This window comes from Rousettus aegyptiacus, unplaced genomic scaffold (genome assembly GCF_014176215.1).
Source record: "Rousettus aegyptiacus isolate mRouAeg1 unplaced genomic scaffold, mRouAeg1.p scaffold_m13_p_14, whole genome shotgun sequence".
Classification (NCBI taxonomy): domain Eukaryota; kingdom Metazoa; phylum Chordata; class Mammalia; order Chiroptera; family Pteropodidae; genus Rousettus; species Rousettus aegyptiacus.
The window spans coordinates 29459210-29473569 of NW_023416289.1; the positions used below are offsets into that span (position 1 = coordinate 29459210).

At 48.1% G+C, this 14360-nt stretch overlaps 1 protein-coding gene across 7 annotated transcripts in view; it reads right to left on the reverse strand.

Annotated features, from left to right (window-relative positions):
* Nucleotides 1-8334, reverse strand: part of CA5A (carbonic anhydrase 5A) — a 31749-nt gene extending 23415 nt beyond the window's left edge. For 3 of the 7 annotated variants that reach the window (XM_036231541.1, XM_036231536.1, XM_016129502.2), the window contains exons 1-2: nt 8024-8334; nt 3264-3461 (exon numbers count right to left, since the gene is read on the reverse strand). In XM_036231541.1, the coding sequence (XP_036087434.1) occupies nt 3264-3461; nt 8024-8168 (343 nt within the window). In that variant the 5' untranslated portion in view covers nt 8169-8334. The other 4 variants (XM_036231537.1, XM_036231539.1, XM_036231538.1 and 1 more) reach the window with 4 other exon arrangements.
* Between the last annotated feature and the right edge of the window lie 6026 nt (nt 8335-14360).

A 14360-nucleotide genomic window follows, 5' to 3' on the forward strand; every position in this document is an offset into this window, starting at 1 on the left:
AAGGAAAACTCTTTGGCTCTAGTTGAGTCACATGCCCATCCCTGGACCAATCACTGAAGGCAGAGGAAGGGTTGCTCAGACTGGCCACACCCACTCTTATGATTCAAGCTTTGAGTAAAATTCATGGGATAAATGTCACCTGCAATAATCTAGTTTCTCAGCCTAAACTCTGACCCTGAGCTCCCGTGGGGCACAGATTCTAAGGCACATATGCTATAAGACACCCAAATAAAAATCATCTAAACAATTGGGACCTTGAAGCATCACAGAGATGCCCCTGCTCCACCTGTCAGGAGTGTCCGGGCATGAGCATCTTCTTGCTGGTGGCAGACGGATGGGCTTCCAGATAATCTCGCCACTAGCCCTCCCGTTGTGTGTGCACACTGGACATGCCTTGGCTGTGCTTGAGCCAGGAACCCACCTGAACCCTGAGTGGGCTGTTGGCTCTCCTGGGGACTTGACATGAGCTTGACCACATTCAACCTGTACGCTAGCCTTTTCCTCCCTTATGTTAACTTAGCACGCCCACCCTTGTGCCCGAACTCTGTGGATGTTGGATACAGATTCCTTCCACAGAGGGTTCATGCTCCTAAAATTCCCTTCTTTGGAAAGTAGAGACTGTTGTCGTGAGGGCTCTGTGACCTCTGGCTGTGAATCTCTGAGCCTCATTTATCTTAGCTGTCAAATAGGGACTAATATGAGTCTCATGTGGTTGTTACAAGTCATATTCAAATTTTTTGAGTGAAGCCCTTGACGAGGAGAAGGAGGCCAGTGAATGACTGATGGGGGCTTTAGAATCAGCAGGACTTGGGCTTACACCTTACCCCTCTACTCCCCTGCCACTCGCCCTTGAGTGAGTCATTTCCCCTCTGAGCCTCTTGTTTCTCTTACATAGAATGACCTCAGTACTCTTCACAGTGGTGCCTTTTTATGTGTGCTGTTATTTATTGGATGGTGGTGCTTTTTAAAGAGGGTGTTTGCTTGTCTGTCTCGCATACCTTCTCCCTTCTAGAAATGACACTGCGATTTCCCCCAGGACCACCACTTCCCTGAGAGTGTGGTCTTCGTGAAGATATAGATCAGAGTGCCAGGTGCCCCACTGACTGGGGTGAGTGCCCAACTCGGCCGCCAGTCCCTTTCCCCTGGGAATCTGAATTATTTCGTCAAATGTATCTTAATAATATTCATACAAAAGTCTAAAGTTACCTTCAAAGTTTTTCATATGTTATGACTTAAAGGAAAATAAATCTGTTATATTGATATTGGTAAGACCCATAACTACACATGAAAATTATAGAAGAGGTGTATGAATTATGCAGCCACTCGTTTACATCCATATCTGTTTCTCTCAAAATTATTAGTATACTCAAGCAACTATTAACCAAGCAGTAAGGAACTATAATCCTTTACTCAATCTTTTCAAGTAGCTGCATAAAATATTTAAAAATAATACAAACCATATTAAACCTGAAAAGCTCATTGCAGTTGTTCCTTGGGAATTTGAACTTGGAACGGACCAGCAAGGGCAGGAAAAAAGTTGGCATGCTAAGTAAACAAATGGATAAGCTCTGTCCCCCAGAACCCTGAGCTGGCCTGGTTCCTGTGCTTTCCAAGATCTGGGTGTCCAATTTCCCCTTCTCTTCTTTGAGCTGGGCTTAGCCTTCCAAGAAGTTCCTCTTTGCTTATCTTGGCCAGAATTGGGGCTCCTATCCCTTGCATTCGGGGAGCCCTACTTGGGAAGTATCCCTGAGGGTCACCGTGAAGACTGACCAAGAACTGTGAGCAGCTCCGGGCACATAGGTGGCTGCTCGGGAAACATGAACTCCTTTCAGCCTGTGAGATGAGGCCAGTGACCTGGAAAGGCTGAGCCATGGTGTGTGTGAAGCACGTTGCAAGCCTGCACAGCCAAAAAGGGCTCTCTGCCCCCTGTTGCAGCCACCCAGTCTGTCTGCGGTGAGGCTGGGCCTCCCTCGCTGTCCAGCCCCTCTGCCTGGGCTCTAAGGAAGCTGGCACACAGGGTTTTGGGTTCCCTTGCAGAGTTTACCTCCCTGCCAGGGCAACACGTAAATGAACAAGATAACTGAGCATGTGGAAAGACGTAGGCCGAGGGCTGGCACGAAGCCTAAGATTATCACAGAGAGAAGATACAAGCGAAATCAGCCAAGGGAAAAGGTGCACATGGCGATGTGTGGAGACCAAGCGCCGGCTTCCAGTGCCCTCTCTGGTGGACCAATGGGGACGCGCTGACTCCCCCAGCAATGAGCTGTGACAGTACGTGTAAAGTGTTGTCCACCAGGGACGTCCATAAGAGATTTGGTGCCCAAGATTTTCACTGGGGGCTCGTCAAGTGGGCACCCTCTGCCCAGCATGTACGAACATTCCCAAGTTCCAGAAAGAAAACAGACATTCAGTGTAAACAAGGCTTATGATGATACCAAAGGGGCTGAAAAAGCACCGGCTAAAATTGAGAAGCCCGTCCCGACAAGCATCATAGGAGTAGAAAAACACATCCCCAACCTGATGGAGCCGCCATCCCAAACTCCTGGGCATCCCGGGGAGGATTTAATGAACTTGTTCACATGAAATCCTTCTATAGAGCACTGTGACCCGGTAAGGGGTCAGTGGCTTCTGGGGCCTCTCTCCAGTCTCCCTGTCCATCCACCCCAGAGCCCTCTACTGCGGTCATCATAGACAGCTTCCTACTGGTCCCTGTTTCACCCCTGACCTCCTCTCCTCCTCTTCCTCACAGCAGCTGGGCATCCATCTAAAACGTCAGCCAGGTCAGTGTCTGCTGGCAGCCTGTCTCATTCTGAGTAAGAATCGTCGAGGTGACCAGGCCCCGGATGCCCTGCCCCATCGTTGGCGCAATTTCCTCCTCCTCCCCAACCCCCTTTCAGGCCTCTCACCACCACCAAGCTTCTCTCTTCTGCCCTGCTGTTTTTCTCCTCTGATGTGCAATATATTTGCATTTTTTTTTAGCTTAACGTTTCTTTCTCCCCACTTTCTGGAAGGTAAATCCATGAGGAAAGAAACTTAACTTCGTTCATAGTTTTGTCCCCAGTTAACAGGTGGGAATGTGGGCGATTGGCATTACAGTCTTTGAGATGAGCATCACGCCCCTGTCTCCACCTCCTCGCTGCTGTCCTTTGTCCCCAAACTATGTAAATATGCAAAGCTTTCATCCCCTTCTCTGCTAAGCCCATGACCCCACTCTTGGGAGGTGACAGGAGAAGAGAAAGGCCTCGAACCCTAACCAGGCTCACCTGACCCCTCAGTGGCGTCATCAAATTCCACTTGGAAGAGGTACCCGGTGTTCCAGACGTGCAGGCAGGCCGCTGCATCGTAGGAGACCCGGAGGGACTGCAGGCTGGGGTCGTAGACGCTATCCCTCCAGCGGATGTTGATGGGGGACTGCCGGCTGCCCCCTGGCACGGAGGCCGGGCCTTTCCAGAGGGGGTGTACTGGGGGCAGAGAAGGGCCTCACTTGAGCCCCAGAGGCAGAAGGCAGAGATCCCAGAAAAGCCAGCCCTGCAGGGAGCCTGGGGGCCAGCGGACAGTCAGCCGCTAATCTGCCCACCTGTGCAGGGTTCCTGCTCCATGCCCGTTCTGGACCATTTCCAGTCACCGATTTTTCTGTGCTATGTGATTTGGTTTTGATCTATGGCTATTGTCAAAGTGTGGTCCCAGGAAGTCTACGCCCACCGGTTCCAGTCCAGCTCCAGGTAAGCAGGTGAGTGAGGAGGGCAGCTGGTGGGGAGGGAGGCAGAGTACAGAGCTTCTTCTCATCACATCCAGCTAGCCTGGGTAGGGCAGACATTTCAAAAACTTCCACGAGGAGGAGGTAGAAATGCTCCCAGAGGCAAGAGAATGAAGGAGAATGGCCCTCCTACCCCTTTTTCTGGAGGTTCCCCCTGTTCCGGGCTGCCACCCAGACCTGGCAGGGCTTTCTCTGTTCTTTGTAGACCCTTGAGGGAACCCCACCCCCACCCACCCTTCTGCCAGTGGCCACCCAAGGCCTGAAATTCCACCATTGGATTCGTGCGTCTGCATTCCCTGTAAAAGTGGACACGCTGCTGAAGGAAATCCCATACGTACAAATTCTAAAACAATAATTCATATGTAGATTTGAGAGTGAGCTGGGGAGGGGCAGAGTCAGAACCCGGAGGGCAGCAGAGTGAAGGGGCACTGGTTCCTACATATGGGACAGGGCCATCTGGGCCCATCGAGGGCAAAAGCCCTGTGCGAAGGACCCAGTGCTCACGGAATCGCAGAGGTGGAGGCTGCGATGGCGAAACGGGACCTCGGCTGTCACCCTGCAAGATCCTGGGATACAGACAGACTGGGGGCTTGTCCAGGCCGGGCCGGACACGCAGATGAGGCAGCTGCCTCTCACCCTGGCGCTGGGAGGCGGCAGAGAGACGTGGGTTCTGTGGCAGCCTGGAGAGCATGGCGGCCTCTGTTGCCAGATCTTTAGACTTTTCGAGAGAGGATCGAAATGTCTGTTTTTATTTGAAGTTTGCCCCTGTTTAAGCGTGGACAATTAATTTTGTCTTAAAGTTTTCAACATTATGTAGGGGGGAAAACATATTTGTGACTTAATAACCCAGCTCTCCCTACTTACCACCTGCATTACTGGGCAGGTTGTTCCGTTGCCCGCCGCCTCCCCCGCCTCTCCCCCGTCTCCTCACCTGTAAGAACGGGGGGTGATGGTGTATGATGACAGAGGGTCGGCTGAGATTAGCAGAGAGCTTTGATCCCATAGAGACCCCCGTCCTGTCCCCCAGAACAATGGCTCCCTGTGCTCAGGGAAAGAGCGTCGCCTGGGCACGTCCTGCACTCCTGCAGGCCTCTCCTCTTCATGACGGCTGAATGGATAACGGCAGACTCGGAGCTGAATAATCGGCCTGGACACTAGTCTGCGTGTCCTTTGTTCCAGCCTCCTTCTTGAATTCAGAGCTGTACCTGCAGCGCCAGGCCTTCCATTGTCTGTCCTCGCCCCAAAACCCTCTGAGCTGCACAAACCATGATGGTATCTGATGGGAAGGCACACTTAAAAACACAGCGCAGCCCTCACAAACCACCTTCACACAGATCCCCGCGGGGAAACGGGGATCCAACCCGGCTGCCCGACCCCTCACGGAGATGGAGCCCAGGAGCAGCCGAGTGCCGCAGAGAATGCCCTTCTCTGAGCCGGGACTGAGCTGGCCCCCCAGGACGCAGATGCGAGGCTCAGCAGAGAGGGATGTTTTCAGGTTATGTTCGCGGAACTGCACGAAGGGGCTGCCAACCACAAAACACATGTGACCAAGGCCATCCCTGCCGCCAAGTCAAAGGGCGTTGCCCATATCAGCCTGTGAAGAGGTGACGCCGCTTGAACTGTGAATAGGTTTTCAGTGTCTGCTCAAATCGACCATGCATCTCCAGGCCAAAGCTGATGTCAGCCGAGTAAGTCTTAGCGTAACTAAAGCACTTCTCTGATGGGAAGTAACAAAGGTAAAGTGGTGTCCTCTTTTTCCATCATTCAACAAATATTCATAGCGCTCCTCCTGTGGGTCCGGCATTGGCCCCAGTGAAGGCAAGCATGAGAGACACGTTTAACAGATCCAGATACCACCCCCAGCTTGGAGCCCAGCCCAGCCTGGGCGAGCTAAACCCAAGAAGCCCTGCAGACACATGAGTAAGATGCCTATTAAAATGTTCGGGAACATTTTAACATGCAACAGTGTGCTGGTGAAAGTTTAGCAACCAGCTCTGCTGGGGCATAAGAAGCCTTGACGTGTAGAGTTTGCCAGTTACCATGGTATGACTGCTCCCAACTTAGTCGATTTTAAGCTTCCAAGGTGGACATCACCGATCACAGACTCGGGAGGAGATGTGCACCATCGATAAAAGGTAGCTTCCACACACATTGAAACACGGCCAGAGGACGCGTAAACGAAATGGCCCTTGAAATTATTTTTGAATATTTATAACTAAAAAGTTATCACTTAAGAGTTAACTTTTCTCTCTGGACCAAAATCACCAGTGATTCTCAATCATTTTTAGCGACACACTTTCTCTTTTTTCCTCCAAATGAAATGTTCTGCTGAATCCCAATAAACAAAACAATGAAGGAGAGGAATGAATTTTGGGGGAAGTTCAAGCCTTCCCTCTTTGGCAGAATAATCCTGTTTACTGTGGAACTCTGAAGTAACAGCATCCGAGGGGTCCCCCGTCAGCAGCTTGAAGACTGCAGCATAAACCGATTTAGGCGCTCGATACAAAGTTACAAGGTTACTCTGTCCTGCGCAGGTGTTTAAAGATGTGGGAGAGTATGGTTTGTAATAGTTTAAAATTGGATGCCACCCGAGGTCCCTTAAACAGAAGGATGGTCAAATACAGGAACATGCATGTGCTGGTTCATGGTGATAGCCAGGTGCAGGGAGCGCTCGCTGGGTGCCAGGTGCTGGTCTCATTTTGTGCTTCCAATGGCGCCATGTGATAAGTACTCTGATTACCCACCCACCTTTTGCAGGTGAGGAAACTGAGGCTCTGAGAGGTTAAGAAACTTGCCAAGGGGCACACATCCACCAAGAGGTGGGGCCAAGATTCCACCTAGGTGATCCGATGCTCTTCATGGTCGTACTAAGTACTTAGAGGGACACTGAGTACTGAGAGACAATTGTGGAGACATCCACAGTTAAGTAAAGAAAACCGAGGTCCAGATCGACACAGAGAGTGCGGTACTTTTCACTTTTTGAAAGGCCTTGTGTGTGTGTGGACACGTGTGTCTGTGTGCATGGGGGAAAGTGTCAGAAGGCGGCGCTGCAAACCACTCCTGGCAGTTGCCTCTCTGGGGACCGGTGTTGGAGGGACTTTCTGTGTGAGCGTAGATGCTGCTGTGCGGTTCGGGGTGGGACCCGAGGTCCTGTATTTTAGCAAGCTTCCAGGTGCTGCTGCCACTGGCTTGGGAACCCTACTCTGAGCGTGAGGTAACTGAAAGGCCCAGGCTTAGGGGTTGGGATTAAATTTGCATTCATTCCATCCCTTCAGGGTACGAGGTTTAATGGGGATCCTGATGACTTTGGTTTCACTCTTCCTGCCACGTCCTGGAGGACTCCTTGGGTTTCCTGCAGTCTGAGACCCTGTAGCAGTTCCTGAATACAGCAGTCCTCTTGAAGCACGAGCCTGAGCTCACCCCGGAAAATGTGGGCCAGCACACCCCAGCTGCCCACCCGCACCTTCACGGGCCTGAATTCCAGCCTAACAGGAACCCAAGTGGAGCCAAAGTGCCTCTGTAAATTGCCCTGTGGTTTCGAGACAGAGTTGGGCATCGTCCTCAGGTGTGGACCAACAGATTAATTGGAAAGAGCTAGTAAAGCTCACTGTGAGCCTGGTGTGTTCCAGGCTTTCCACTCCTGTCGTTTCATCTTTACACTGCCCTGTGCGACACTTTGTTTTATAGGTTCAGGGAAGTGAAGAAACTCGCCCAGCTCTCACCACAGACAAGCGTCACTTGTGCCCACACCCAGGGCGACTGCCTCTGAAGCCCACGCTTCCGAGCTCTGAAGCCCAATCCGGGAAAGTGTGAAATATTTACATCAGAAGCCAACTTCCAAGTTCACAGGGTATTCACTATGCCAAGGCCAGGATGAGGCTGAGGCGAGGCGGTCTCTGGACAGTACTGGTTGGGCGATCTATTTATTACATGTTTGCTGAGAATGTTTTCTGCTGGGGAGGTGGGGGTTGGATCTCTATGACTGGCTCATTCTATCTCGTTTGTCTTGGTGGTGGTGGTGGGGGGGGCGCTTGCTACCTGTCTTGTTCCAAGCCTCTTGCCTCCCCGGTCACCCTGTGAATCTGAGGTTAAAGGGCTTGCCCAACGTCACCCATGGGAAAAGAGGCAGGGTAAATAGACATGTGAACCCAAGCATTCTGGCTCCAGACTACATTCCATTTTGAAAGACACCATGAAATTAGACAAACGGCAAATTGCGTTTGCAGAAATTCAAGGATTCTAAGAAATCTGAGAAATTCTACTTACAGGCGTTGTTCCTGCTTCTCTGTGCACAGGGAAGCTGAGTGCACCGTCGCTCCGGTGTTAGCCGATGACTTCGTAGGGTCCCCCACACCTGCCTGGCCAAAGTGGAGAAACCCGAGGACTTGCCCAACATCGAGGTCCTTAGCATCTTGGATCTGTTCCTCGTGGAGCCCAACAAAAAGGGTGATTTGTCCTACTATGTGTCCTCGCTTTGATCGGGGCAACAGTGGAGTGGATTGGAGCCACTCTTTATTGTAAAAACTCACCCAAACCATGAGCAGGATGGTTAAATTTCAACCTCTGCCCACCCCAGCTTTTAGGATGATACTCTGTTTGGCTTAGGGGGTGGGTGCACTGGGATGAGTAGCCTTCACAATGGCCAGGTCCCTGGGGTCACTGTGCTTTGCTCTGGTAAACAGCTGGGGGCAGGCCTGTTGTGAGTCCCATCCTGGGGAGCAGGCGAGGGCACACAGACAAGGGCGAAGTCCCTGCTCTTTGGTATTGACCTCTAGTTTGGAGCCTTGTGGCTCTCTGGACTCAGACTACTCTAGACCAGGCACCAAAACCATGCTGTGTGTCTGTATAGGGAGCAACAGGTTCAAAAGGGCAGGGATGGGAATCGGTCAAAGCTGCAGGGCGGGTGGGGGAGGTGAGCAGGTGACCTCCTTGCCCAGGGCTCCTGGAAAAGCAGCTACCTCCACTTTCCAGAAGACACATATGATTTGATACAAATTCGTTCTGCCCTAAGTACGTGGCCTGGGTTGGCCCAGGACATTCTCAGATTGCGGAATGTCTTCATATAAATATTAATAGAGCCCCTTTCATGCATGAAAGTCCCCGCATTTGGACGGTAAATGAGATGGTCCCCATTATTATACAATTTATAATATTTGCAGATGCCAGATGACAAACGAGCCTACTTTGGACCATAGAGCAGTTTATTCTGCAGATACTTTTTGCTTATGAAATAGAGTCCACAGAGTTGCAGAAGTTTGTAATCATTTTGGTGAGATTAAATTTATAATCTTTGAGAGGGCAGGGATATCACAATTTATTGTAGAATCTTAGAATCTTAGATCTGGAAAACCCCATAGAAAAGGGCTTCTGAACCTTGAGTTTGCTTGCGGGCTCCTGGGAACCCAAGAATGCCATTGATCATGTGTACGATTTGGTCTGTGACTTTCACCCAGTTCTCTGACTGGCCCATGAGTTTGATTGCCTTCGTTGCAATCAACAAAAAAACAGCTCTAGAATATATATGCTTTTCTTTCCATGGAATCATTTCAGAAATGTAACTACCCTTGGTAGCTTCCTTCCTCCCTCCCTCCCTCCCTCCCTCCCTTCCCTCCCCTCCCCTCCCTTTCCCTTCCTTTCCCTCCCTTCCTTTCCTTTCCTTCCTTCGCTTCTGCCTTCTGTTTCCTCATCTGTAAAGTGGGGAAATAATAACACTCTCTTGCGTTGTTGTGAGTGTTTAATGAATTGACAGGAGTAAAGAGTTTAGAATGATACCACTACTATTACTACATGGCAAGCACCATGCTGCAGGCCTTGAACGAACGAACGCAGGCTTCCCCTGGCATTGGTGAGCTGGGCAGCTGACACTCACAGGTCCCCTTTGCTCCTAGGGGCATGTCCTCGGCCATCCCTGGCTGCCCTGCCATCTTCGTCCTGCGTACTTTAGGTAGACTGCATTGCGGGCCATCCCTGTGGGTCTGGGGTCACCCTGTCTTCCTTGTAGGCACGCAGCAGGGCTCTGCATTACAGAGAAAATACTATCAACTCAACTTGTCCTGTCCTGCACATCCCTCACAGCTGATTCACACATCATTTAAGTCTCTGTTACAGTAGAAACTAAAACCTCTGCCACTAAGAAAATATAGAAGCCATACACTGTATGAGCAGTCTGAAGGTGAAAAGTAAAAGTCTCTCTTCCAGAGTAAACTGCTGACAGCAATTCTTGTGACCCTTCTGGAAATTTCCATGACGTATAAGCCTGTACCATCATGTGTCCTTCTGGAAATTTCCATGATGTATAAGCCTGTACCATCATGTGTCTCTTTATGATGGAAATACCATAATTGACCATTTAGGCTACTTGTCTTTCTTCCTCTTCCCATGCTTTATACTCTCCAGGGCCTGTAAATAACAAACTTTTTTTCCTTCAAAGTTTCCCAATGGTTATTGCTGAAGGGGGGGGGGGTCTTGCTCTCATAACAAAAGCCACAAGGGTCAGTCCAGTTGTCACATTGGTTTACGAAGAGGAGAGAAAATGACACACACAGAGAATATGATATTGCTTAGACAAGCAATTCCTAAAGTCCACTTCCAAATGTTTTATTTATATAAATCAATAAGTTCCTTTTATTAAGCCAGTCAAATTTTTTTCCCTCTGTATTCCAAAGGGTCCTAACCTAGTACCCAAAGGGTCTATTTTAGTTTCCATCTCACGGATGAAGGACCCGAAGCTGAGAGCGTGACATGCGTGGTCTAAGTTCTCCCGAGCCAGAAAGTGGAACAGGCAGGGCTCAAGTGCGTGGCCTGGAGCTCATTCTCTCTTTGGATGCTACCACACTGCCGTTTGTTACTCACGGCCATACGTACACGTAAGGTGCACAATCAGTGCATGCCGTAGTGCATGGAACTGGCTGATCGCCTATTCCAAATTCTTACCGGGTACAAGGAAATTTTTTGATTGGGATAGAAAGTATACACGGAAGCCTATGCCCCAATTATCTACTGCTGCCTAACAAACCACCTCAAAACTTAAGTGGCTGAAAACAATCATTTATTGAGCTGGCACGTCTGTAACGTGGGCAGGGCTTAGTGGAAACAGCTCGCCTCTGCTCCAGCCGGCATGAGCTGAGATGGCTCTGAATCAGGAAGTCAGCATTCGCTCACCCAAAACAATGAACAGCGTCATTTAGGAAGTCAAGCAAGTTCCTTAATATGTTAAACCTAAAGTTACCATGCGACCTGGCAATTCCGTTCCTAGGCAAAATACCCAAGAGATATGAAAACTTACATCCACACAAACACTTGTACACAAATGTTCATGGCAGCTTTATTCATAATAACCAAAAAGTAGACATAACCCAAATGTCCATTAATGGAGGAACAGATAAATAAAAGTAGTATATCGCAAAATGCAATTTTCAGTCATAAAAAGGAATGAAGCTATGGTAATGAAAACAGTGTGGTACAGGGGGGAGGGGAGGAGACAAATAGATCAACAAGACAGAACAGAGAGCCCAGAAATAGACCCAGATAAATACAGTCAACTGATCTTTGATAAAGAGGCAAAGGTAAAACAATGGAGAAAGAATAGTCTTTTCAACGAATGGTTCTGGAACAACTGGACACTTACATAAAAAATATGAATCTAGACACATGGACTTTATACCCTTTACAAAAATTATCTCAAAATGGATCACACCTAACTGTAAAATGCAAAACTATAAAACTCCTGGAAGAGAATGTAGGAGACAAACTACACGACCCTTAGGTTCAGCGATGGCTTTTCAGATACAACATGAAAGGCATCATCTGTGGCAAAAAATAATAGGTAAGCCAGACTTCAAGAAAATTAAAAACTTCTGCTCGGTGAAAAACACTGTCAAGAGAGTGAGAAGACAAGCGACAGGCTAGCAGAAAATATTAGCAAGAGTTACAAAGAACAAACACCGCCCGGAGCGACCCCTAGTGTAAACTGTGGCCCCTGGGTGACGAGGATGTGTCCGGGTAGGTTCATTACTTGTAACAAACACCCCACCCTGGGGAGGAATTTGAACATGGGGGAAGCTCTGTGTGTGGAAAGGCTAGGGGTATGTGGGAAATCTCTGTACCTTTCTGCTCAACTTTGCTATGAACTGGAAACTGCTCTATAAAAGAAAGTTTATTAATTAAGAAAATTAAGCAGAGTGTTGACACATGCTACAATATGGATGAATCTTGAAAATATTATGCTGAGGGAAAGAAGTCAGACACAAAAGCCACATAGTATGTGATGTCATTTATATGAAATGTCGAGAACAGGCAAATATGTAGAGATAGAAAGTAGATCAGTGGTTGCCAGGGGCTGGGAGTAGTAGTATCATTTCATTTCATTGGTAGTAACATTATTGTCTAAGTCGTTTGTATCGACACAATTTTTTACAAAAAGTATCAGGAAAAGTGTCCCCTTTGTGCCAAAAGCACTTTCCATGGTCAATTTCAAAACTTAGAAATAACTCTATGAAGTATATATATTTTTTGTCCCATTTTACAGATTAGGATACTGAGGCCAGGGATGTTATGTTACTGGTCCACAGCCACGAGAGGCAATAGGAGCTGGGAGTGGAACCCCTGTGAGTCTGTACTCAAAGGCATGCCACCTCATGAGGTCTTAGCACCCCATTTTACAATGAAGAAACTAAGGCACCGGAAGTTTAGGTAGCTCTCCCAGGTTCACAGGACATCATATCCATGCAATAGTGGTAGGGTCCTTATCTCTCTAAAAATTAAAAAAAAATTATAACCTAGTTTTATAGAGGTATAATTGACAAAATATTATATATATGCACATATATACACATACATATATACACACAGACACATTCTGAATTACCACAATCAGATTAATTAACACTTCCATCACCTCACATAGTTATTTTTTTTTTTAGTGGTGAGAATACTTAAAATCTTAGTATACAGTATTATTAACTAGAGTCGCTATCTTGAAATTTACTAAGATCTTAAGTATCCTCACTACAAACAGAAAAAATGAGAACTATGTGAGGTGATGGAAGTCTTAATTAATCTTTAACTAGAGTCACTATGCTGTACATCAGATCTACAGAACTGATTTCTCTTATAATGCAAAGTTTGTACCCTTTGACCAATATTTCCCATTCCCCCACCCTGCGGCCCCTGGCAACCATTGTTCTATAAATTTGACTTTTTTAGATTCCACAAGAGAATATACAGTATTTGTCTTTCCATTAGTCAGCCACTAGGGGGCAGATGACTCAAAATAGCCCTCTGTGGTTTGGGGATCCACCAGGGTTTCACAGTCTCCTACCTGAATTCCAAAGTTCCAACAAAGGCACTTCTGCTTACGGATGGATGCCAAATTATTGTTGCTGAGGGAGGATATGATGGGGACCTCCTAATCTGTCATGTTGACACCATTTCCTGGTCCTTAAATCTGTTGATGGCCCAGAATATGTGGCCGTGGCCTCTCCCAGGTCTAGGTGGTATCCATTCCAGGGGGAGATGGGGCTACAGCGGGTGCTGGGTGCTGCTTCTTCCTATTTCCCCTGAATTATCTGATGGGCCCTATCTCCAGGACTCCAGTTCACCTCAAAACCTGATTTCTTCCCAGCTGAGATCATTCCTGGCAGTCCCTATGGCCATGGCAACCAGTGGCCAGTGGTGACCAGAGTTCCCCATCTCAGAGAACGATACTTCCATCCATCCAGTTCTACATGTCTATAGGCCAATGAGGCATCCCAGCTGCCCCCTTTCCCTTACTGCTCTCAATATTGAATTCATGGTCGTGTCCTATTGATTTCACCTCCTGATTCTGCCCACTTCTCTGCATCTCAGTCTCTACCTAGGATCACCCCAGTTCAGGCCTCCATCATCTCTTGCCCAGAGGCCTGCCACAGCTTCCTCAAGTGCTCTCCTCAGATCCACTCAGGACCCCTCGTCCCCACTCCCAATTTATTTGCCAACACTTTTGAAAGCACAAATTTGATCATATCCACCCTTGCTCCAAACCTTGTAAAAGCCTCCCATTATTTTAAAGGTCAAGATAAAACCCATCCCTTGGCCAATAAGGACCTGAAGACCTGACCAGCCCACATTCTAACCATCTTTTCTGCCACATCCTTCAAAGTTCTAGCACGATGTTGTATTGTGACCTTGGGACTGTTGCTTAATCTCTCTGAACTTCATGCTCTTCACAAAAAAATAGGGATTAAAATAAGATGTGCCTGGCTCAAAACATGGTGACTCAACACATGGTAATATGATTATTTTCTGAATCATACCCTATGCTTAACCCTTTACAAGCTTCTTCATTGAATCCTGCCCAAATGCCCATGAGCTGAGAATTTGAAGCCTCAACAACTTGGCACAGGATAGCCTGGGTTCAAAGCCCGGGTCAGACCTGATTATATGGCCCCGCTCTTATGGATAGCTGTGCTTGATTTTTTAGACATTTCCTGGGCAACTAAGGGCTTCGTGAAAAATCCACTTTTCTTCATCCTAGTGACATCTTCAGGAACAGGACTGTTCTGAAGGATTCCAGGTTTTGCTTAAAGTGAGCATGGCGTGGTTTTGAAGAGGCAGCCTTTGAAAT